The 24,160-nt window shown below is 44.2% G+C and overlaps 1 protein-coding gene across 3 annotated transcripts in view; it reads left to right on the forward strand.

Annotated features, from left to right (window-relative positions):
- Nucleotides 1–24,160, forward strand: part of C2CD3 (C2 domain containing 3 centriole elongation regulator) — a 224,922-nt gene that overhangs the window by 182,746 nt on the left and 18,016 nt on the right. For all 3 annotated transcript variants that reach the window (XM_033947874.1, XM_033947875.1, XM_033947876.1), the window contains one exon: nucleotides 3,503–3,599. In XM_033947874.1, the coding sequence (XP_033803765.1) occupies nucleotides 3,503–3,599 (97 nt within the window). The remainder of the gene's footprint in view (nucleotides 1–3,502; nucleotides 3,600–24,160) is intronic.

The raw sequence follows: 24,160 nt of genomic DNA on the forward strand, positions 1-24,160 counted from the left end.
CCTGATTGGCTGGGGAATCACTGACTTGTGAAATAATCTGAAAGTTGACCAGGCTTCTAAAATGTAGAGTTACCCTTTTAAATGTAGTATTTCATGTAAAATTAATTTGGAGCAACTTTTGGATGGACAAGTAAGCATTCTTCCTTTTTGACTGTATCATACAAGAACCAGGGAGCAATCTTGTGCAAACCATTAAGGGAGCAACATTCAAAATGTTCACATTCAGAAATAAAAACCAAACAAGAAGGAAATGAGGTCTTGGTATAAAGAGCAAACCCAAATCCTCACTCACAATATAAAAGTATTGTATGCATCCCAATATGAGAAAAATAAAAGACTTTAGAATTTTACCCTGCAGAAACTCCCTCAGTATTGGTTATTATTTAAATGTGTAAATTTTTAAAGCATTAAGGGAGGGCAATTTTCAGGCAGTCAACATGCATAGGTAAATTACTGTTTACCAGCATAAATAAATGTGACAAGATTACAGTATGGGTCCTTTTACTACTGCCTAGCATATGGTAATGGTTGGGGACCTATCTAGCATTCTCCCTGAACAGACAGATTTTCTGCCGTGTGTTGGCTTCAAGCACCTACAATTAAGTGCACCCACACTAACGCCAGTGTCCAGCCCATGCCCAATCTCCACCCACGCCCCATCCCATACTTTGCAATTGGTGCAGGATTTTTACTATCCTGGTTGTTGTTAGCACATGAGTTAGCATATGCTAAAACCTGCACTAACCACTCAACAATATAATGAAAGAAGAGATGGAAAATCAAATTTTTATCCATTTCTAATATGAAAATAACTAATTATTTCCCCAGCTCAAAACAGCTTCAGGCTGTAACAATTCAAGTTTCTGTTCTGATCTGATCACTGAGTTGGTTGGATAGATTTCTATTTCTCATATAAATGGCTTTGGAAAGTGCCTTGTAAGAGGATCATTTTGTAAGAACATAAGAATTGCCGCTGCTGGGTCAGACCAGTGGTCCATCGTGCCCAGCAGTCCACTCACGCGGTGGCCCTCTGGTCAAAGACCAGCGCCCTAACTGAGACTAGCCTTACCTGCGTACGCTCTGGTTCAGCAGGAACCTGTTCAACTTTGTCTTGAATCCCTGGAGGGTGTTTTCCTCTATGACATTGGATCATCTGATCTTCTTTTGTCCCCTAATACTTAGGGCTCCTTTTACTAAGGCATTTTTCATGTGTGTTATATGTAGAAAATGGCCATGAATTGGTTTATACTTGCTTAAAAGTAAGTGCCCCAATAACATAGAGCCTGTTTTTACTCAGTATTCTCATACTGCCAATGAAAGAGAAAACACCTCACTTTTAAGTGTCTGCTTATAGAAACACTCTTCCTCGAAGCCAATGTATCGCAAACTGTGTGCTGTGGCACATTACTGTGCCACCTGAGATTTTAGGTGTTCTGCGAGACGCCAGGAAGAAGGAGAGGCACATCCTGTAGGCAGTCAGCTGGCGCCAGCACCTCTCTGCACCTCTTCCCTTCCAGCACCCCCACTGATGGCTCTGGGCCCATCTGGAGGGCCTTCACGCATGCGCGGACATCGACTTGACATCAAGCACTTCCAGATGCCTCGCGCTGCAGCCACCATGTTTAGTGGGCTGCAGCTTGACAAAGTTTGCAAGACACTGCTCTAAGCTGAGCAGGAGTCCTCCAGCTACAGTCCTGCCAGTGGGTGGTGCTGTTTCACTAACACATTTTCAATAGCGAGGGACAGGCAAGTTCTGAAGGACTCCAGGGAACCTGCCTAGCCTTAGAGATTGAAAACATAATATTGAAGCACCATCCCCTACTGGGAGCAGTGCAGTTAGAGGACATCCACTTAGCATAGAAGGAACAGTGCATAAAGATGCTGTATATGAGTGATCTAATATTTATTTAAATGTTATTTTTATATGCATCATTTGAGCTAACTCATTAGCAAGGGTAGTATTGCTGGTGACAGTATACTCATAGGCGTAGAGCAGGGACAGCATTGTGATATATGTGAATACTTTCAATACATGTACAAGTATATGCACTTATTTAGTTCTGTTTTGCAGTAGGTATAAATTGTGCAAGAGCTTTTGTGTGCCACTAAGAATAATTCTGAAAGCCTGTTTTTATAAAAACATTTATGTGGTTGTATATAACAACTGCATATTTTGAAATTTTTATAGATGTTATAAAATTATCCCCCCCACAAGAGAAATTTTATAGCGGCATACCTAAAGAAGGAAGGCACCTAGAGGGCATAATCAAAAATGTGCCTAAGTCTGAGGTTGGACCCACAAACCCAGCAGGAAAAATGTCCATTTTCAAAGCTGCCAAATGTCTATCTTTTATTTTTGAAAATGAGCTAGGTATAAGTTTTGGTCCTTAGGACATCTACCTTTTTTGCCCATTTTCAAAATTAAAAAGGTCCATGTGAAAAATGTACACAAGCAAGTTTTGTAGACGTACCCACCAACTACCTTGTCTGATCATGGCAGAAGGAATCCCCATCAGCTGAGCCAGTTTTGAGAATTCCTGGCAGCTCACCTGATGGGGATTCTCCCTGCCAGGATCAGCTGAGCAGTGTACCCCTCCCCCTAACATCCCAGACCTCCTGCTGTCATCCCCCACATCCTCATGACATCCCTGACCTCCTGCTGACATACCCCACATCCTCCCAAATACCCTACATCCTCCTAACATCCCAGATCTCCCCTGAAATGCCCTGACATCTCCACCCCCCCACACCCCCCCAACATTCCTGGGTCCCCCTCCCACATCCCCAGAACCCTCCCACCCTTACCTTTGGAAGAACAAACAGCAGGAGGGAAGCTCATTCCCTCCTGCCTACAGGGCCACATGCTGCAAATGCATATATCTTGGGTCCAGGAGGGGGGAAGGGAGGCTGTTTGTGGTGGTAGAAGGGATGGAGGCTGGCTATGTGTGGTGGCAATGGGAGCAGGGCCTGGCCAGTTTAGTTTTCAGTTTCTGCCAAAACCAAGTGGCCAATTTTGGTTGTGTTTTGTTTAGGCTTCAACAGAAATCGAAGATACTGGGTTTGATCAGGCCCTAACCTTCCTTCTGTAATTGTCAAGAGCAATGTGCTAGCAATGTTCATCTTTCAATACATGTGATTAGCGCAGTTGAAAATGCTTGCAGAGAGCAAGCAGTGTGCTGTGAGACAGCAAAGGCTTGCAGTATTGCAAAGCTAGATCTCACTGGAAGACCCTTCCCCAGTTGTTATAGTGTTAATGCAATCTTTTTGGAACTTGGCCCAATCCCTTTATTATATATAACTTTGCAGAAGGCTTGAGCATGTGGCTGTACTTCATAAATTCAGTTACGGAAAAAAAGATACTCTCCCTAGTTCAGCATCTGTTTTATTATTTTTAGAACAAAATATCTCATCTACATAAATTTCTATTGTATAAATGTCTTCAAGGTAACAACTTTTCTTCATTATTATATACAGTGTGTATTTCTTAACTTGTTTAATGCAGATCTGACCCAGTACTTGTTCCTAATTTCTTTCTTCCGCCTCAGCATCTGGAAGCATCAATGAGAATGCTCAGATATTCTAATTTCTCTACTTCTAAAGTAAGTATAAATCAAATATATTCATTTGAGGTGTTACCTCAAAGATCTCCAGTTATAACATGCCGTAATCTATAGGTAAACGTCATGTAGTGAAGAACCTGAAGCATGCTTTCAGTGCAAACAGAGCTCCTGTTAATTACTTCACCAACTTATTTGGCTGATCTAAGAATTTCGAACTGTATGTACTTCTCTGAATTGCTAGTAATGATTATCCTTAAAAGGGAGAGTTAAGAAAAGAATTGATTCCAATAGACTGTGAATGCTTAACTTCAGAGGGACCTTGTACCTTCCCTGTTGTAGGTTTTCAGAGTCTCTCTTGGAATCAGTAACACTTACCCTGTACCAGTTAAGAATTTTACAATCAAATCATCATTTTTGCAGCTTTTTGAGTCCTTCTCCTTCTGCCCTGCTTTGCCAGAGGTTGTGATGGGTGCGGATAGCGTAGCTGGTTTTAAGAAAGGTTTGAACAATTTCCTTGAGGAAAAGTCCATATAGTCTGTTATTGAGAAAGACATGGGGGAAGCCACTGCTTGCCCTAGATCGGTAGCATGGAATGTGGCTACTCTTTGGGTTTTGGCCAGGTACTAGTGACCTGGATTAGCCACCGTGAGAACAGGCTACTGGACTTGATGGACTTTTTGTCTGACACAGTAGGGCTATTCTTATGTTCTTATTTAGTAAATGGCATGTATAGGCCATAAGTTATTTATGTGCCTTCATTTTTCTCTGTTTTTGTGTTTATTTCAAATGTCAGATCCACAGCCTGAGCCAGTTTTTATGTGCAATTCATTGGTCTGCAGTATGATTTCACAAGACCCTGAAATCTACATCAGATAAATGCACAACACATTACACATTTGAGAGCATTGAGTTGCAATTGAAGTTTATTGAATTTAAAATATAAAATTCCAATATTTATTATTTTTCAACAATTACCAACTCATGTGTAGTGACTGGGTGGTGGGTTCCCCTGGGGGAGCTACACAATTCTGAGCATATATAGAAAAATATTGTAGTTTGTATTGAGTAGAGTCTGTTTGGATTTTCTTAACACACAAAATAATTGGTGTACAGTTCTTATATTACTACCTTGCCCAGATTTCAAAAGCAGAAAGTGACATTTAGTGACAGAAGGATGTAGTTTAGATGGAATCTTAATAGTTCTTTAAAACATCCCAATGTAGTTCAAATGGGACTTTAGGGAAATTAACAAACCTTAGATTCAAAAATTTAAGTTTGTTCTCACCTCCAACTTCCGATGCATTATTGCCTTATCTTAAATCAAGGCTGGAATCACTGCTGTTCCACTGTTTTCGGAGGCTTTTCCAACTTCCCTTCATTTGAGCTCAACTGCTCTTTTATCTAAGTTCAGCTTCTGCCAATATTCTGGCAAGCTGTTAAGTATTATTAGTCACTAAAGCTTCAAGTCTCACCAGAGCTACCCAAATGGAGTCTAAAGTACCCACTGAAGGTTTTATTAAGGGAGCAGGTCCACTAGGTCTTTGGGTGAAAGAAACAGAATGCTCAGATGAATCAACAGGACACTGCCTCTGATCCGGCTCCAAGGGCAAAAGCTCCTCTCTTGACCCTGAACCACAACACTGGAAACTACAAGAGGTGTTGAGTACTTCAGCAGGTTTATTCCACCACTGGAAACCAATCTGAACAATGAGTTCCGGATATGCTCTTTGGCAGTCAGCACTGTATCCTGCAGCATTGCCTGATTGTAGATTAATGGAAGAAGCAGGCTTCGCGCATCTCTAGACTAAGTGAACACTGCAGCTGCTGTTGGGCCAGAACTTCCTCTGCTAGTTGCACCTTTGCTGGAGACATCTGTGGAGTTGCTGGGACACTTATCAATTGTTGCTTTGAGGTAGAAAACTTGTTATCAATTGTTACTTCGAGGTAGAAAACTTGGGAGGTTGGGAGGGATAACTTCAGAGTCTACCTCTCCTCTTCGGGATCAGGAGGTAAATTTTTAGATTTAAATTCAAGAAACAAAAGGAGAATTTCTCATAAGGGTCTCATGCAACCAAGTGTGTCCTACCGGAAGCAGCCATCTTGGATCCTTCCCTCTTAAGAATATAAGAACTACCATCCTGGGACAGACCAAAGGTCTATCAAGCCCAGTATCCTCTTTCCAGCAGTGGCCAATCTAATTTACAAGTACCTGGCAAGATCCCAAAGAGAAAAAAGCACAGTTACTTACCATAACAGTTGTTATCCAGGGACAGCAGGCAGATATTCTCAACAGTGGGTGACATCACCAACGGAGCTCTGCAGCGGACAGCCTCGAAAGCAGACTTGCTTGAAGATCTTTGTAAGAGCTTCTGAGTGCTGCACTGCGCATGCGTAAGTGCCTTCCCGCCCTAGTTAGGGCACGCGTCTCTTGTGAGGAACCTCAGTTCAGATACCTAGCTAAGAAGCCAACCAGGGGAGGAGGGTGGGTTGTGAGAATATCTGCCTGCTGTCCCTGGATAACAACTGTTACGGTAAGTAACTGTGCTTTAGCCCAGAACAAGCAGGGAGCATATTCTCAACAGTGGGTGACCTCCAAGCTAAGCATAATGGGATGGAAGGAGAATTGGCAAGTTAAGAAAAAAAATTTTGCAAAACAGATTGGCCAAAATGGCCATCCCTTCTGGAGAAAGTATCCAGACAGTAATGAGAGGTGAATGTATGAACCGAGGACCAAGTGGCAGCCTTGCAGATTTCCTCAATAGGAGTTGATCTGAGGAAAGCTACAGACGCCGCCATAGCTCTGACTCTGTGGCCCGTGACTCGACCCTGCAGAGGGAGACCAGCCTGAGCATAGCAGAAAGAGATGCAAGCAGCCATCTAGTTGGAGATGGTTCGCTTCAAGACAGGGTGCCCCAACTTATTTGGATCGAAGGAGATGAAAAATTGTGGGGCTGTCTTGTGAGGTTGAGTGCATTGCAAGTAGAAAGCCAAGGCACGCTTGCAGTCCAAAGTACGGAGAGCCACTTCTCCAGGGTGAGAATGAGGCTTTGGGAAAAATACTGGAAGAACAATAGATTGATTGATGTGAAATTCTGAAACAACTTTAGATAAGAATTTTGGATGAGTACGGAGGACCACCTTGTCATGATGGAAAACTGTGAAAGGTGGATCCGCAACCAAAGCTTGTAGCTCACTGACTCTTCGAGCAGACATGAGGGCAATCAGGAAAACTACTTTCCAAATAAGGTACTTGAGATGAGCCTTGTCAATTGGTTCAAATGGAGGCTTCATCAATTGAGCCAAGACAACATTGAGATCCCAGACCACTGGGGGTGGCTTAAGTTGTGGATGAACATTAAAAAGTCCTTTCATAAAGTGGGAAACCACAGGATGTGCAGACAGGTTTCCCATCAAGAGGCTGATGAAAAGCAGCAATCACACTGAGATGGACTCGGATAGATGTAAACTGAAGTCCCGAATGTGATAAGTGAAGTAAATAATCCAAAACAGAAGCCAAGGAGGTAGACATTGGCTCTATATGGCGAGTGGAACACCAAGCAGAAAATCTAGTCCATTTCTGGCCGTAACACTGCCGAGTAGACAGCTTTCTGGAAGCTACCAAAATATCTTGTACAGACTGAGAGAACTGTATAGGGTCTGTTAGGTTGAAAGGTACCAAGCTGTTAAGTGTAGAGACTGCAGGTTGGGATGTAGCAAGGATCCTTGACTCTGAGTAAGCAGAGAGGGAAAAACTGATAGAAGCAGAGGCTCCCTGGTGCTGAGTTGAAGTAGAAGGGAGTACCACGGTTGTCTGGGCCCCCGAGGAGCTATCAGAATCATGATGGCATGTTCTATCTTGAGTTTGACAAGAGTCTTAAGAATCAGAGGGAATGGAGGAAAGGCATAGAGAAAGTGATCCATCCAATCCAGGAGAAAAGCATCTGCCTTGAGACGCTGTGGAGAGTATATTTGAGAGCAGAACTGAGGCAGCTTGTTGTTGAGGGAAGACACAAAGAGGTCTATCTGAGGGGTCCCCCATTGAGCAAACACCTGACGTAGAGGTGAGGAATTGAGTGTCCATTCGTGAGGTTGCAGAAGACAACTCAATTTGTCCGCCAGACAGTTGTGCTGACCTTGAATATATGCAGCTCTGAGAAAGATGTTCTGATGGATTGCCCAATCCCACAGCTTCAGAGCTTCTTGACAAAGGGAGTGAGATTCCCATACCTCCCTGTTTGTTGACATAATACATGGCGACTTGGTAGTCCGTCTGGACAAGGACTACGTTGTCATGAAGAAGGTGTTGAAAAGCCTTGAGAGCATTGAAAATCGCTCTGAGTTCCAACAGATTGATATGACAAAGACGGTCCGCAGGCATCCAATGACCTTGGGTATGGAGTCCGTCGAGATGGGCTCCCCATGTGTAGGTTGACGAGTCTGTTGTGAGAACCTTCTCACGAGGGAGATTGTGGAACAGCAAACCTCTGGAAAGATTGGAAGAGAGCATTCACCAGTGGAGAGACTGCTTCAACAAAGGAGTTACTGTAATTTGTTGAGAAAGCGGGTCGGTAGCTTTTTGCCACTGAGATGCCAGGGTCCACTGAGGTATGCGAAGGTGAAGTCTGGCAAAAGGAGTCACGTGAACTGTAGAAGCCATGTGACCGAGCAGGACCATCATTTGTCTTGCTGAAATTGATGTGAGATGAGACACTTGATGGCAAAGGCGAATGAGGGTATCCCAACGTGGTGGAGGTAGAAACGCTCTGAGCTGGACAGTGTCTAGAGTGGCCCCAATGAATTGGAGAGACTGAGATGGGGTCAGCTGGGATTTTGGAAAGTTGACTTCGAACCCCAGACTTTGGAGGAACATAATAGTCTGTTGGATCGCTGCAATAACCCCTTGTTGAGAGGGGGCCTTGATAAGCCAGTCGTCCAGGTATGGAAACACTTGAAGACCCTGGGCACGGAGGGTTGCAGCCACCACCACCAAACATTTTGTGAAGACTCTGGGGGATTAGGCGAATCCAAAAGGAAGAACTCTGTATTGTAAATGAAGATTCCCCACCCTGAATCGAAGATATTTACAAGAGGCTGGATGAATCGGGATATGAGTGTAAGCCTCTTTGAGATCCAGAGAGCATAGCCGATCTCCCTGATCCATCAGGGAATATAAGGTTAGTAAAGATAGCATCTGAAACTTCTCTTTGACTAGAAATTTGTTGAGGGCTCTGAGGTCCAGAATGGGTCGCAAATCTCCTGTCTTCTTTGGGACTAGAAAATAACAGGAATAAAAGCCCATGTCCTGTTGGTTTAGAGGAACCTCCTCGACAGCTCGAAGGCAAAGAAGAGCCTGAGCTTCCTGAAGAAGAAGGGGAAGTTGCGACGAATTGGAAGGACATTCTCTTGGAGGACGATCTGGAGGCCCCTGAAGAAAGTGAAGTGAGTATCCCTCCCGAAGGATGGTGAGAACCCAGAGATCTGAGGTGATCATCTCCCACTGGTGATAAAATTGGTGAAGACGACCTCCTATGGGCAGAAGAGAATTTTGGTGCAGGGAGGTTGGCATGCTCAGACTGGGAATTAGAGAATGACACGGTGAAAAAATTGGTCCCCGTCACCGCCCCGTCCCCGTCTCACCATCCCCGTCACCGCCCCGTCCCCGTCTCACCATCCCCGTCACCGCCCCGTCCCCGTCTCACCATCCTCTTCACCGCCCCATCACCGCCACTGCCATCCCATTCACCGCCCCGTCACCGTCACTGCTGCATACATAAAAGCCTCAAACGGGTACGATTTTATATACTTTTCTAATATCTCCCCTATGTATCTGCCATTGCCCCCCCCTGTGTCCATATTCCATCCACATGGCATGTCCCCTTTTTGTCTCTGTCCCTATGCCCCAATGCACATAATTTCCCCTCTTTCTGTTACCTTCCTGTGTCCAGATTTCCCCTATCTTCCTCTTCCATACCAGTGTGTCTCTTCTTTTCAACCCCATCTAGCTTTTTTCCCTCTTTCTTCCCCCCCCCTGCTTCTAGCATCTGGCTCACCTGCCTGTCCTTCCCTTTCTTTCCTGCTGTGGGTTTTTTTTTCCGTTTTCATCACCTTGGCCCAGAATCCTTTTCCCTTTCACTCCCTCCTTACAGTCTGAGCCGGGAACACTAGCGATCGCACGGTCCTCGCAGCCCCCACCCGCCTGCCCAATCGATCCTAGTGTTTAGCCAGCTCTCTCCCTTCTCCTCACCTTAATTTGCAGGCTTTCTTTTTCAGCGACCTGCACGCTTTCCCAAAGAGCCGCACACGCGCGGCTGCTCAGTGTTCAATCTTCTGCTCTGCTGCAACTTCCTGTTTCCGGTTGCGTCAGAGCAGAAGATCGAAACTGAGCAGCAGCGGGTGCGCGGCTCTCTGATAGCGTGCGGGTCGCCGAAAAAGAAAATCTACAAACTAAGGTGAGGAGAAGGGAGAGAGCTGGCTAAACACTAGAATAGATTGGGCAGGCGGGTGTGAGCTGCGGGGACCGTGCGATCCTTCATGCCTCACTGCGGGGACAAGACCCATTCACCGCCCCGCGGGCAGTGAATGGCCTTGTCCCCGTCGCCGCAGCGACTGCTAGTTTTCTTCCCCGTTTTCGGCGGTGACCCGCGGCTAAAATGCGGTGGCCGCGGGTAAACCGCCACCGTGTCATTCTCTACTGGGAATGTCAAAAAGACTGAGCTGGTTTAGTCGCAGCAGGAGTCTGGGCCTTCTACTGTCGTTGTTGTGGAGGCCTTCTAGGTAGAGGCCTGGAGAAAGCTGGTGTCGTTTTTTGGGGATAACAACGCGGTGGTTGCATATATGGCCGAGCAGGAGGAGTCTTAGGCTTCGGCCGAATCAAGGAAGCAAAAGAGCGCTCATGTTCAGAGAGGCGCTTTGTAGCAGCTTCAATAGAATTATCAAAGAGTTCATTTCCCTGGCAAGGCAAGTTCGCTAGACGGTCATGCAGATTGGGATCCATATCAACAATGCGGAGCCAGGCGAGATGGCGCATGGCTACTGCAAAGGCCGAAACTCTAGAAGAGAGCTCAAAAGCATCGCATGAAGAGGCGAAGTTGAGGCAGAGTTCTGATGATCTGTTTGAATTCTGAAAGACTTAGTTCCTAAAGAGCCGGATAGAATTTAGGCAGTAATTTGAGGAAATAGTTAAAATAAGCCATGAAAATGTAGTTACAATTGAGAATTCTGTTAGCCATCATGGAATTCTGGTATAATCTGCGGCCAAACTTGTCCCTGCCTGGAGGGACCACAACGTAAAGCTTAGATGGATGAGCTTTCTTTAAAGAAGATTCCACCACCAAAGATTGATGGGATAATTGAGATTTCTCGAAGCCTTTGCAAGGTACTGTGTGATACCTGGATTCCAGCTTAGATGGAATAGCTATGATAGAATAAGTTTCCATATTCCTTAAGAAAGTTTGCTTCAATACTGGAGTCATAGGAAGCCTCAAGGTCTCCTTGGGTGGATGAGGCAACTCCATGTCTGCCAAGTATTCAGGTGTATACTTGGAATCAGAGTGTAGATCCAGTTGAAGAGCATTTCCCATGTCGAAGACGAACCTAGCAAAAGAGGCAGACTTCGAGGTCGAGGCATCTTCAGGAGAAGGAGTGCGAGACCGAGGAACTACTGAGTAGGAGGGAGAAGCCTCTCTGGAATACTGAGACAGAGGCTCAGAGTCCAGGCGCACAGTGATTGAGGAAGCTGCACTACGCGGGTCATTCAGCGCAGCTCCCAGCACTAAAAACCGCTAGCGCGGTTTGATAAAAGGGGAGGGAGTTAGTGATTTAGTGTACTGCACAGCTCGCTGCTTTCCCTCATAATGCTGTTTCTGTCAGCCCGCTGCAGCCAGCCCTTGTTATTTCAGTACTGAGCCCCACCCCCTTCCCAAGTTCTGCCAATTCTCTTTACTTTTGGCCCAAAGCATTCACAACTATTCCAGTACTGAGACCCCCTCACTCCTGCTCTGCAGCAGCCCCTGCAATTTATATGCTGAGATCCTCCGACAAACCACCCTGCAGTGCCAACGCACCTCACTCGTACAGTAGCACCTGGTATTCCAGTACTTAGATCCCTTCCACACACAGCAGTGCTCATTCATTTCACACCTATTGCAAAGCACACCCTGTGATTCCAGTTCTGAGACCCCCCCTCACACATAACTCTACAATCCACTTCATCCCCCCCTGCTACTCCAGTACTATACTGTACACAACTCTGCCACTGCAAGCAGGCAGGCAGGACCCCCCACTCTGAGGCAGCAGGCAGGACCCCCCACCCAAGACAAGCAGGCAGGCAGGGCCCCCCCTGAACTTCCCCGTACCTTATTTTAGTTCCTCCGGCGGTCCTGCCCTTCCCTTCAGCTGACTAGCGACAGAGCAGCACAAAAGCGGCACTTGCTGACTCCCGTCAGAGCGGTGCAAAAGGCAGGCATGTGCTTTTCACTTGCCTGCCTTGTCCCGCACCACTCCGTGAATGGCTGCCATCAGTTCTTGCCACTAGGCCTGTCTGCCCTGTGCCCTGTCTCTTCCCGCCCTGTCCCAGCCTACCACTAGACCACCAGAGGGGGGACAGGGTACAGAGCCTGGCAAGGAGTGTGGGTGGGGTTGGGTGCAGAGCCTGGCAAGGAGAATTTGGTTCAAAATGGGGTTTTTTTCTTGTTTTCCTCCTTTAAATCTAGGGTGCGTCTTATGGTCAGGTGTGTCTTATGACGCAAAAAATACGGTATATGTGGGTTTCATAAAAGTATATGAATAACCCCCTGGGATAATGCTATCAAAGCCCATTTTGCATATGAAAAAGATAAGTTCTGGAGGAAAGTCTATGAATCACTACTAGCCATGTAGATTTGGGAAAACCCTTCTTATTTATGGGTATAAACAGCAAGGATGGGGGATGGGATTTGATATCTTTCTTTATTTACATTTGATTCCTGCTAACAGGGGGTGAAAAGGCATCAAGGTGGTTTACACATAAAATACTTTAAAAAGACTATGGTAAAAGGTACTGAAACAAACAAAAATAAATTTGATACAACAGATGAGTCATAGAAATATTATATAGTGACAAATGTTTGTGTAAACAGGTGTGTTTTGACATTCTTAAGTTGAATTTATGTGCTTACAATCAAAGTGGTTTACGTATTCTATACAGGCACTTCTTTTGTACCTGGGGCAACAGAAGGTTAAGTGACTTGGCCAGAGGCACCAGGAATTTGAGTAGGAATCAAACCCAGTTCCCCTAGTTCTCAGGCTGCTACACTAACCTTTGGCCTACTTTTCCACTTCAGGAACAGATCTGTTCTTGGGATCCTGCGGGGTACCTTTGACCTGGATTGGTCACTGTGAGAAACAAGATCTGGGTGTCAGTGGACCTTTGGCATCACCCTGTATAGCACATCTTATCCACCTCATTCCTGACATAATGCTTGAGTTAAAAATAGAACAATCTCTTCTGAGCAAAAAAAAAGGAGTGAAGAGTTAGGTTATACCTAAAGTGCAGTTTTGAAACAATTTTTAGACTAGGGCTGTTTAGCTTCCTTTCCAAATGCCTGTGTGCGTGCGCTTGGAGAGATTGACTAGGAGGAGATCGAGAACTGAGTGGCAGCTGGTGACTGACAGTCATTGCCGGGTCTAGTTTGTCCTTCAAGGAATGCAGTAAACATGTTGGAGTCTCAGCTATGTGCTCTGGAAACTATGCAAGAAGCAGATTAAGAGATGGTGCAAAGCCTGGTGCAGAAGACGGAGATTATGGAAGTTTTATCTTATGTCACAGTAGCATAATCTGTTTAAAAGAGCATCAGACTTTCTTAACCAGCATAGTTAATACTGAACTTTTCTGTGGTTCTAGTTCTAGAGTTCACTCTCAAAATCACAGCTTTAAATACTTATGCTCTAAATATATATATTTTCCAAAATATATTTGTTAAGTGCTCAGACCCGTGACCAAATTAATCTGTGATAACAACAGACTATGGTTATTGTGGGACCATCATCGCCCTTACGGTCCCAAACCACTCGCTATGAACAAACTATAGAAAATGTAATAAATTCACTTATCTGGTGTAGAGGGTGATCGATAGAAGATGTTAGCAATAACCATACTGTTCAATAAAGTGCGATAATGTTAAAATCAATGACCTCCCGACTCGAGTTTCGATGACTCTTCCTCAAGAGGGGACACTGTTGGTTAAAATAACAACTTAATCTTGATATATCTATATCACTATTCTAATTCAAAATCATTACTTAAAAGAAATATTTAAATATCCTGAGACCGGACTACCTCCTCTACATAGGATATATTATTTGCCAGTACCAAAACAGAAAACTTCAGGTCCAGAAGTTTCTTCTGAATTTCCTAATCCTTTGAACTTAACAGCAGTCCTTGAAACTTCAGTGGATGAAATAATCTGTCGTTCTACTCTTGTGGTGACGTTTGTCTTTCAACAAGACAAAGAGGCACTTCTTAGACTGTTTTTCAGGCTGAAAGAAGTGACCTTTCTGGATAGTAAGATCAGCATTAGAGAATGACACGGTGGCGGTTTACCCGCGGCTACTGCGTTTAGCCGCGGGTGACCCGCCAAAAACGGGGAATGAAAATTAGCAGCCTCTGCGGGGACGGGGACAAGGCCATCACCGCCCCGTGGAGCGGTGAATGGTCTTGTCACCGCAGTGAGGCATAAAGGATCGTGCGGTCCCCGCACCCCCATCCACCCACCCGCACGCCGGCTCGATCGTTTAACCAGCTTCCTCTCTCCACCTCACCTTAGTTTGCCGGCTTTCTTTTTCGGCTACCGGAACGCTTTCAAAAGAGCCGCGCATGTGCGGCTGCTCAGTATTCAATCTTCTGCTCTGACCCAACCGGAAACAGGAAGTTGCAGCAGAGCAGAAGATTGAACTTTGAGCTGACGTCATCAGTGACGCAGCAGAGGGAGGAGAAAGCCGCGAAGGAGGTTTGCTGCTCTCGCTGGGAGGGTCGGAAAGGTTCACGGGGGGGGGAGATAGGAGGGTCAGCGGGGATTCGGCTGGGAGGGGGGAGAAGCGGTCTGCCTCGGTGCTCCATTACCTTCTTCGGGCAGCAGCAGCGTTTACAATTTGCTGCTGTTGCCGGCTTCAGGCCTTGTTCTCTGCCGGGTCCTGCCTACTTCCTGTTTTCATGAAGACAGGACCCGACAGAGAGGAAGGCCTGAAGCGGGCAACATCAGTGAATTGTGAATGCTGCTGCTGCTGCTGCTGCCCGACATCAGGACATCGAGAAAGGAGCAGGGTGAAATCGGCTGCTGGCTTGGGGGTGAGGGTAGGGAAAGAATCGTGGAAGTGGAGAAATTGGCACGATGGCTTTGTGGGGGCTAGGGGGAGAGAGAAAGAAAGGAAAAAATAAAGGGGGGGGCAGGGGGAGAGAGAAAGAAAGGCAGAAATAAAGAGGGGTCAGGGGGAGAGAGAAAGAAAGGCAGAAAGAAAGAGGGGGACCAAGGGGAGAGAGAAAGAAAGGCAGAAAGAAAGAGGGGAGCCAGGGGGAGAGAGAAAGAAAGAGGGGGGGGCAGGAGAAGAAAGAAGAAGGATCAGAAGAAGGACCAGAGACTCATGAAATCACCAGACAAAAAGGTAGGAAAAATGATTTTATTTTCAACTTAGTGATCAAAATGTGTCCGTTTTGAGAATTTATATCTGCTGTCTATATTTTGCACTATGGCCCCCTTTTACTAAAACGCAATAGCGGTTTTTAGCGCAGGGAGCCTATGAGCGTCGAGAGCAGCATGGGGCATTCAGTGCAGCTCCCTGCGCTAAAAACCGCTATCACAGTTTAGTAAAAAGGGAGGGGGAATATTTGTCTATTTTGGTATAGTTGTTACTGAGGTGACATTGCATAAAGTCATCTGCCTTGACCTCTTTGAAAACCCGCGGAATATAAATGATAATTAACATTTTCTCTGCGTACAGCGTGCTTTGTGTTTTTGAAATTTTATTGTTGGTAGATCATTTTGACTTGGCCACAAAGGTAAGGGGGAGGGAGGGAGGGGAGCTGCTGAAAGACATCTAGTAATCCTTGCAGGCTTGACTGTGCAGGGAATTATTTTTGTAAAATCATGTTTTGTTATGTGACTGGCATTATCTAGACTTTAATTTCTATGAATGAATAGAATGAAAATGATATAAAATTACTTGCTTGCGGGGACCGCGTGTTCCGGCTCACACAAGGAAGGAGGTGGTGAAAGGGAAAAAGTTTCTCTTCCTTGGAAATAGATTCTGAAGTGACCTCATCAAAGAAGACCAGCACTAAATGTACAAGAAATCCCTTAAACAATGTCAAAAGAGCCCAAAATAGAAAACTGCTACTGCCTTGAGACTCCATTATTGAAGGAATCAACTTGAAATCACAGAAGAGACAGGAAAAGGTTAAATGCCTCATGGAATCATCAGGTACAAAACACAAACCAAATTGTGAATGAAATCAGAGCAGACAGTAAGAATTATAAAATTGATGTCATTATCCATCTGGAAAAAAAGGCGTACTAGAAATAATGCCTCAGCAATACAATTTTCAGAAGTTCTTTTTGCTCATGGTAAGGGAGAAGAGAGACTGCTAGTGATGGTGGGGGGACTGATAGAAGATATGAAAGAAGGGTGGTAGAAAGGAACAGATGGTAAAGGAGGGAGGGAAGGGTGGTGGTGGAAAGGAATAGAACAGACATTGAAAGAGGGTAGAGAGGAACAGACCCTGAAAGGAAATGTGGAAGGCAGAGTGGGGAGAAGACGCTGGAAGGGAAGAAGACAGATGCCAGACTATGGGGGAGCGGAGGGAAGAAAATTGGTGCTAGACGGGGACGGTGACGGGGCGGTGAATGGGATGGCAGGGGCGGTGAAAGGGATGACGGTGACGGGGCAGTGAAAGGAACGGCGGTGACGGGGCGGTGCAGAGGATGGTGGGCCGGGGACGGTGCAGTGACGGGAACAGATTTTTTCCCCGTGTCATTCTCTAATCAGCATGTTTCCAGACATCTCAAAAGCAACTCAAACGGAAAAGGTTCCTTGAATTGAAACAGTTTGTAATACAATTGGGGGCCAAATACCAATTGAGATATCCTTGAAAATGTAAGATCCTCTTGGATCAACATTCATATATATTCTTTGAGCCCTCACAATTACAATTTTTTTTGGAAGGAAAGGGAATAACAACTTCCAATATCTCTGAAGGGAATGTAGGATCATCCCTAAAGTAAAGTAAGAAGAAGATGTAACTCTACAATTATGGATCTTGATATTATTCCTTTATAAATATCTCTCACAAATGTGAATTGTTTCTCCTCTAGAATGTGGACTGATTTAGAGTGAATTTAGTTTAAATATGAAATGGATATTATCCAGGTATATTACTTCCTTCAAAATTTGTAGAAGTTCTCTCTTTATTTCTTATACAAGCTATGTATATGTATCTATATATATAAAATGATAAATAAATTTAAAAAAAAATCATTACCACATATAATTATCAAAATTCATTAATCTTAACTTAAATAACTCTAGTTCTAGAGTAACATGTATTTTTAAAAGCAGTTTTTACTTCCCAACATTAGCTTGATTTTTGGATTTGGATTTTAGAGTTAATTGCTCGCCTTTTCCAAACCCAGATCTGTGCTTAAGCTGAATTACAAATTGATACAGAAGTTATTTCCCTATCCAAGTGAAATTAATCTAAGAGCCAGATATCCAAAAGGAATTATCTGGATTATTTTATGGGTATTTAACGATACTAGATAGTCCTGCTGAATAGCCTTACAGGCCAGGCCGCTCTTGCGCAATCAAAGGCAGAGCAGCAAGTTATCTAATGAGTGGCAATATTCAGAAAAATTGCTGACCCAGCTTTCTCTGGCTAGCTTTACAGATTAGTGATTTTAAATATCACCAGTGTCTCAGACAGTGGTGGCACTTCCTGCTCTAAATAGGTATTCAGTGCCAAATGCTATCCAGATATCTCTGCTGAATATGTATGAATAGTGCCAATCATGGAGTTCAAATATTGACTTGTACGTTGTAGAGAGATAAGCAGGATTTGGACCTTGGCTTTTCCCTAGGTCTCAGTCTGTTGTTCTAACCACTAAGCTACTCCTCCTACTAATCATTTCTATAGCTCTGCTAGATGTACGCAGTGCTGTACATTAGAACATTCAAGACATGGTTCCTGCTCAAAAGAGCTTACAACCTACTCAACAGACAAACATGTCAATTAGGGAGTTGGGGAGTTCATTAGGTATGAATACCTTATAGTAAGTAGGGGGTAGGCATTAAAACAACCTTGAAGAAGTAGACCTTGAACCTGGATTTGAATACAGCCAGGAAAGGAGCTTGACATAGTGATATAGGGCAGTGTTTCTCAACCTTTTCAAGCCAAATACCCCCTAAGCCAAACAAATACCAACCGAGTGCCCCCACCCAAACTCTACCCCAGACCTGCCCAAACTCCGCCCCGACTCCACCCCCATAATAATAATACTAATTGTAATGCAATTTCTTCCATCTATTTTTCATATACACACAAAGCACACTGTACACAGAGAAAATGTTAATTATTATTTATATTTGGGGAGGGAGTTTTCAAAGATGTCAAGGCAGATGACTTTAAAATATACAATGTCACCTCAGTAACAAATATAGTGCAAAATATAGACAGCAGATTTAAATTCTCAAAACTGATGCATTTTGATCACTAAATTGAAAATAAAATCATTTTTCCTACCTTTATTGTCTGGTGATTTTTCATGAGTTTCTAGATGCACTTCCTTCTGACTGTGCATCCTCTCCACCAGACCTCATTCCATTCCCAACCAACATATCTCTCTGTTCCTCCAGGCGTCCAACTTTTCTTCCTCTCTTATCCTCCATATCATATGCAGCATTTTTCACCACTGCCCAGCAGCCTCATGCCCATTTCTCCTTCTATCACCCCTCTCCAACACATGCCACATCTCTCCCTCCATCACTATGCCCAACATTCCTCTTCCTTGCATCCCCTTAAATCTATCCCTCTGTTCCCTCTCCACCAGCATATCCAACATTTCTCCCTCTCATCCTTCTATTCCCCATGCATCTCTACCTCACTCCTCTCTATGCCCAATTTTCCTCTTCCTTTCCCCAGGAGCACTATCTCTTTCCCTCTCACTCAGGCTCAACAATTGTCCCTTTCTATTCCCTCCCTCTTTCTTTCCTATGTCCCAAGTTTGTGCCTCCTCACTGCCTCTCTATTAATGCCCCCTCCCTTCCTTCTGTGTCCTGAGTTCATGCCCCCTCACTGCCTTTCAGCCCTCCCTCCCCCGAAGCCAACCTGCGCTGAAGCCTGCCTGCCCCCAATTCCTCCTCCCCCCCCCCGGTCCGTCATCACCACCCGCCAGCTCCATTTAATTATCCCCCACTGCAACTCCGGGAAAGGAAGGGCCAGGCGCGTGCAGCGATTGCACGCTGCTGGCCCACAAGCCTTCCCCCTGATGTCAATTCTGACATTGGAGAGAAGGTCCAGGCCAGATTCACTAAACATAGCAACTCAATCGCTATTGCCCGATTCTTTGGCCGATTTTCAAACAGCGATTGATTCACTATTAAGTTTGCATGCAAATGATTTGCACGGAGAGAGGGTGGGAGTAGATGCAGAAGATGGATGGTATGAAAGAGAGCAATATTTTTTATTTTCCTCTTACAGGTCTAATGATGAGAGAAAAAAGGGACAAAAAAGTGGTGACACCTTAATATTCCATTTCTGTCCCTGCAGTAACAGTGTGCTACTCCCCCTCCCCACCTCAACCCCTATAAACAGAGCACCCTGTAACACAGCCCTGCAGCTACAAGCTCAACACAAGATCTGCTCTGGGGAAATCCATTTGCGAAGCTGCTCATTGGAGTCTACAGAAGAACCCAGGGACGTCCAGTAATGCTGTACAAAGGTCAGGAAACCAGTTCCAGCTAGCTGCTGTCTGTAAAGACCCTGATACTGCTTTCCGCTAGGATCAAGAAATGCTGACCTGGCATTCAGCCCACAGAATTACTCAGCGCTTTTCTTTAGCTACTCCCATTCCTGGTTGGCTCTTGCACCATCTGTTCCCTCTGTTTCTGCTTTTTAAGAAATATTTTAGCTCTGGCACTGGGCAAAAACAATGTCTCTTTATTCCCCTTAGCAAGTCTTTTTAGAAAATGAGTGTTTGTCAGTTCTCCAGTTTATGCAAAACTTTTCAGAATTAAACATGGGAACAAACTTGTATTACTGTTGCTATTCAAGGCCAGCTTGTAGTGCTCCCTGCAAGTGGCAGAAGGAAGAGTCCACTCACACTCAAAAATAAATGGTTTATCTGGAAGTACAGTATGTTCTATCACAGGATCCCAATATTTCACCACAAATGAGCCAAAATGAACTTCTTTCTTCAGCCATTTTAAGGCAGAAAAATAAGATAGTTTGAATTGTAGGTCTGTTTTCTCCTCCATCACGTATGCTCTGCTTTGAGGAGTCATTTTATACAGTAACTGCATACAGACAAAAGGTTTGCATGCACTTCCTGCCACCAGCAATACCACTGCTCACTCTGGTGAAATGTATACATATTAGTTTGTCCGCATATTGGAAGGGTCAGTTTTATAAAAGTCCATTTTCACAAGTGAAAAAATGCTTTACACATGGAAGTACTTTGTAAAATTACCCTTGTGGCAGATGCTACCACTACTGCTACTGATAAACATCTTCTCTATGGGGCTTCTTGATATATGCAGCTCTGTTCAAGAAAGACAAACAGGGGGTGCTGAGTTTTAGAGGGAAAATAGACATCTATTTGGGCACTTATGTATTTATAAAATGCTAGTGTGAGTGGCAGAAATCACATCTGCATTGCAAGGATGATCTGGAAGACATCAGCATAGAAGTGATATTGAAAACCATGGGAGAAGATCAGTGTACAGAGAGAGTGAGTATACGTGGAGAAGAGGAGAGGGCCCAAGACAGAGCCTTGAGGTACACCGATAGACAGAGGAGGATCCACCATTACATACAGAGAGAGGAAGCAAACCAGGAGAGAACAGAAGAACCCTGGAATTCCAGCGAGGACAGCGTATATTGAAGTAGGTGGTGATCAACTGTGTTAAAGGCAGCAGACAGTTCGAGAAGGATGAGGATAGAATAGAGGCCATTGGATCTGACCAGGAACAGATCGTTAGACCTGTGATCAAAGTGATTAAATGGTTGAAGAACCATATGCTTGTCCTTAACCACGACAAAACCACTGTTTGTTGGTTGATGGGCCACCTTAAGTCTACTCAAAATTAATAGGAAGAGAGTAAGATAAATCAGCCCCTAATTCTTAACATACTCCATTAAGCAAAACATAGAAGGGCCACCAGGGCAGGATTAAAGGATAGGCCAAGTAGGCACGTGCCTCGGGCTCAAAGAGTTCAGGGGGCCCCAGAATGCTGCCTGCTCTGATGACATCAGTGTACCTGCCTCTGTGTCCGGTTTCAGGCGTCCAAGTATGGCATTATTCAGTGCAGCCGAACTCAGTCTTCAAAAGGCCACAGGCAGCGGTTCCTACACGCTGCCCACAGCTGACCCGGAAGCCATTCCTCTGATGCTGGAAGCATGGGTAGTATTATGCGTGTGCCTTTGGTTGTATGTGCCTGTCCTATTGCTTATGGAATTCTTTATCCCTGTTTAAAATTTTGAGTTTTCATTGTTAACTGCTTTAATCTGCATGACAGAAAAGGCAGTAGGGCAGAACATTTTAAACAACCTAGACCTCAGAGCCCTGAACAATACCCCCTAGATAGATCTTTTTACCACTCTTTTCAACACGAAAGTTCCTCAGTTCTTTCCAGGATGAGGGTACACGGCAAACTAGCCTCAGATGCCTTCCTCCTGTATTGGGGGTTTAAACCCTCTATGTGCTTTATCCCACACTAATTGTAACCCTTACCCTAGCATCCTGTTTGTCTATCCTCATTGATTAGATTGTAAGCTCATTCAAGCAGGGACTGTCTCCTTCGTGACTGTACAGCGCTGCTCTAGTAATAGCAAAAATTCTTCTGAAACTCAGACAACATCAGGAAACCATGCTTCCCATAGCTCCATACTGATCTAGGCAAGTTTGGTTCCCACTTCTATTGGAACTCTCAGAGACTGGAAAATTTTACATCAGTGGTTTTTGCTCTGCATGTGAATGGTCTGTGGATTCCAAATGCAGGAGGATTCGACCCCTGACGCAGCGTCGGGTGCAACTGGCTGCAGCGTTCGGGTGTGGCAGCACACAGTGGAGGTGGTTCAAGAAAGCCCGGACATATATTTGCAGCTAAGTTTGATGTTTTTTTTCTCTGCTCACTTATTCAAGGAAACCTATTGAGACTTGGTGGATGTGCAGTTTTTCACACAAGAGTTTTTTTTTTGACGTGCTGTTCTTTGTTGCATGAGAGTGGTTTGCCTCAGGGCTGCTAGATCAGTGGTCTCCAACTCAAACCATCTGCAGGGCCACATTTTGGATTTGTAGGTACTTGGAGGGCCACAGAAAAAATAGTTCATGTCTTATTAAAGAAAGGACAATTTTGCATGAGGTAAAACTCTTTATTACATTACATTACATTAGGGATTTCTATTCCGCCATTACCTAAACTAAACTAAACTAAACTAAACCTTAAGTTTATATACCGCGTCATCTCCACGGAAGTGGAGCTCGACACGGTTTACAGGGATTAAAAATAAAGAAGAGGAACTACAATGGAAGGAGGGAGAGGTGAAGTGAACAAGGACGGAGGAGGACGGAGGAGGTACATAGAATAGTGGAGAGGGAGGAAGTGGTTACATTTTGGTGAAAAGCCAGGTTTTCAGATGTTTTCTGAAATGTTGGAGGGAGGTCGAACTCCGAAGATGGGCCGTAAAGCTGTTCCACAACTCAGTGATCCTGAAGAGGAGGGAAGTACCGTGTTTTCCTGTATGGGAGATGCCAATTAGAGAAGGGAAGGATAGTTTGAATTTCTGAGTGGATCTGGAGGAGTGAGTGCTTGAGAGCCAAGATAGTGGGAAGAGGGGAGGGAGGATGCCGTGAAGAGATTTGAAGGTTCAAGGTGGATTACAAAAGGTTAATTTAAAAAACAGAGTTACAATGAATAGCTAGAGAGGTAAGTTGTAGATCTTATGAACATTTAGCGGGTTGTTGAGGGTGGGGTGGTTTGTAAGAGAGTTAATAGGTGGTCATAGTGGAGATTCTTTTGTTATTATTAGTGCAGTAATGGGTAGATCAAATGTCAGTTTTAGAGTTACTAAGAGGTCGTGGTGTTATTGCTGCTTCAGGAATTTCTTGAAAAGTGTAGTTTTTATTTCTTTTCTGAACGTCCTATAGTCTGGGGTGGTCATCAGAAGGTTTGAGATCTGGTTGTCCAGCCTTGCGGCTTGAGTGGCTAGGAGGCCGTCGTGTAGTTTTGTTCTTTTTACTTCCTTGATTGGGGGGGGGTTTATAAATCTTTCCTTTAAGCTAAGTCTTAATAATAATATTGTCATTTATAGCTAAAGAGCATATGATCAAGAAACTGTTTTATTTTACTTTTGTGATTATGATAAACAAACCGAGGGCCTCAAAATAGCACCTGGTGGGCCGCAAGTTTGAGACCACTGCTCTACATTGTTCACCGATTATACTAGCTACACTAACATTTCATGTGAAAGTGACTTTATAATCTTTCCTTTATGCTAAGTGGAGGGTTTGGGTTTTTTTTTATTACTGAAGCCAAACGGAGTTTTTTCTCTACTTTTTTGTGAGTTGTGTGTGGATTGGTGGCCTTGCAGTATTAAGGAGGGACCCACTGTGTTTTTCCTGTAGGACATAGTTTTGCTTTATTGTGATTGTTTGTGTGTCCTTTGCTTAGTTAATTTTGAATATTACTATATCCCAACATCAAGAGAGGTGTTTCTCAGGCCTTGTTAGCTTCTAGAAAAGACTCTACTAGAAGGTGGTACAGTTTCAAATGCAAGAGGTTTGCCATGTGGTTTTGTAAATTTCCTAGATGAATTTTTTGAGCTTGTTTCTAATATCACAACTTGGTTGGTATATGATTAAGATTAAAATCCTTGGAATTGTACCAAGTCCTTGTGACATGGATTTGTTCACAGCTGGGATGCTGGGCTTGATGGACCTTTGATCTAACCCAGTATAGGCAAATCCTACAGTGCTTTTCAGTAATGATGATCTGATTCAGACAGAGTTTGGGTATTTTTATTATTTAAAGTATTTATAGTCCAAATCATCCCTACTTCTGGGCAGAGAACAATAAGAACAAATACAGTAGCTAACGTACATTAGCTAAGTGTCATGTGACTCAACAGGTATAAAATAGGAAATGCAACATTTATCACATGCTAAAACTTGCATTTTTAAACAAATGGTGAAATATTACATTACATTAGAGACTTCTATTCCGCCATTACCTTGCGGTTCAAGGCGGATTACAAAAGAATTATGGTCTGTTATAGAAGGAGATTAGTGGACATGGCCAGGGCAGGATTAACCAATAGGCCAAGTAGGCACATGCCTAGGGCCCAAAATGGTCAGGGG

The sequence above is a fragment of the Geotrypetes seraphini genome, chromosome 6, assembly GCF_902459505.1.
Source record: "Geotrypetes seraphini chromosome 6, aGeoSer1.1, whole genome shotgun sequence".
Taxonomy (NCBI): domain Eukaryota; kingdom Metazoa; phylum Chordata; class Amphibia; order Gymnophiona; family Dermophiidae; genus Geotrypetes; species Geotrypetes seraphini.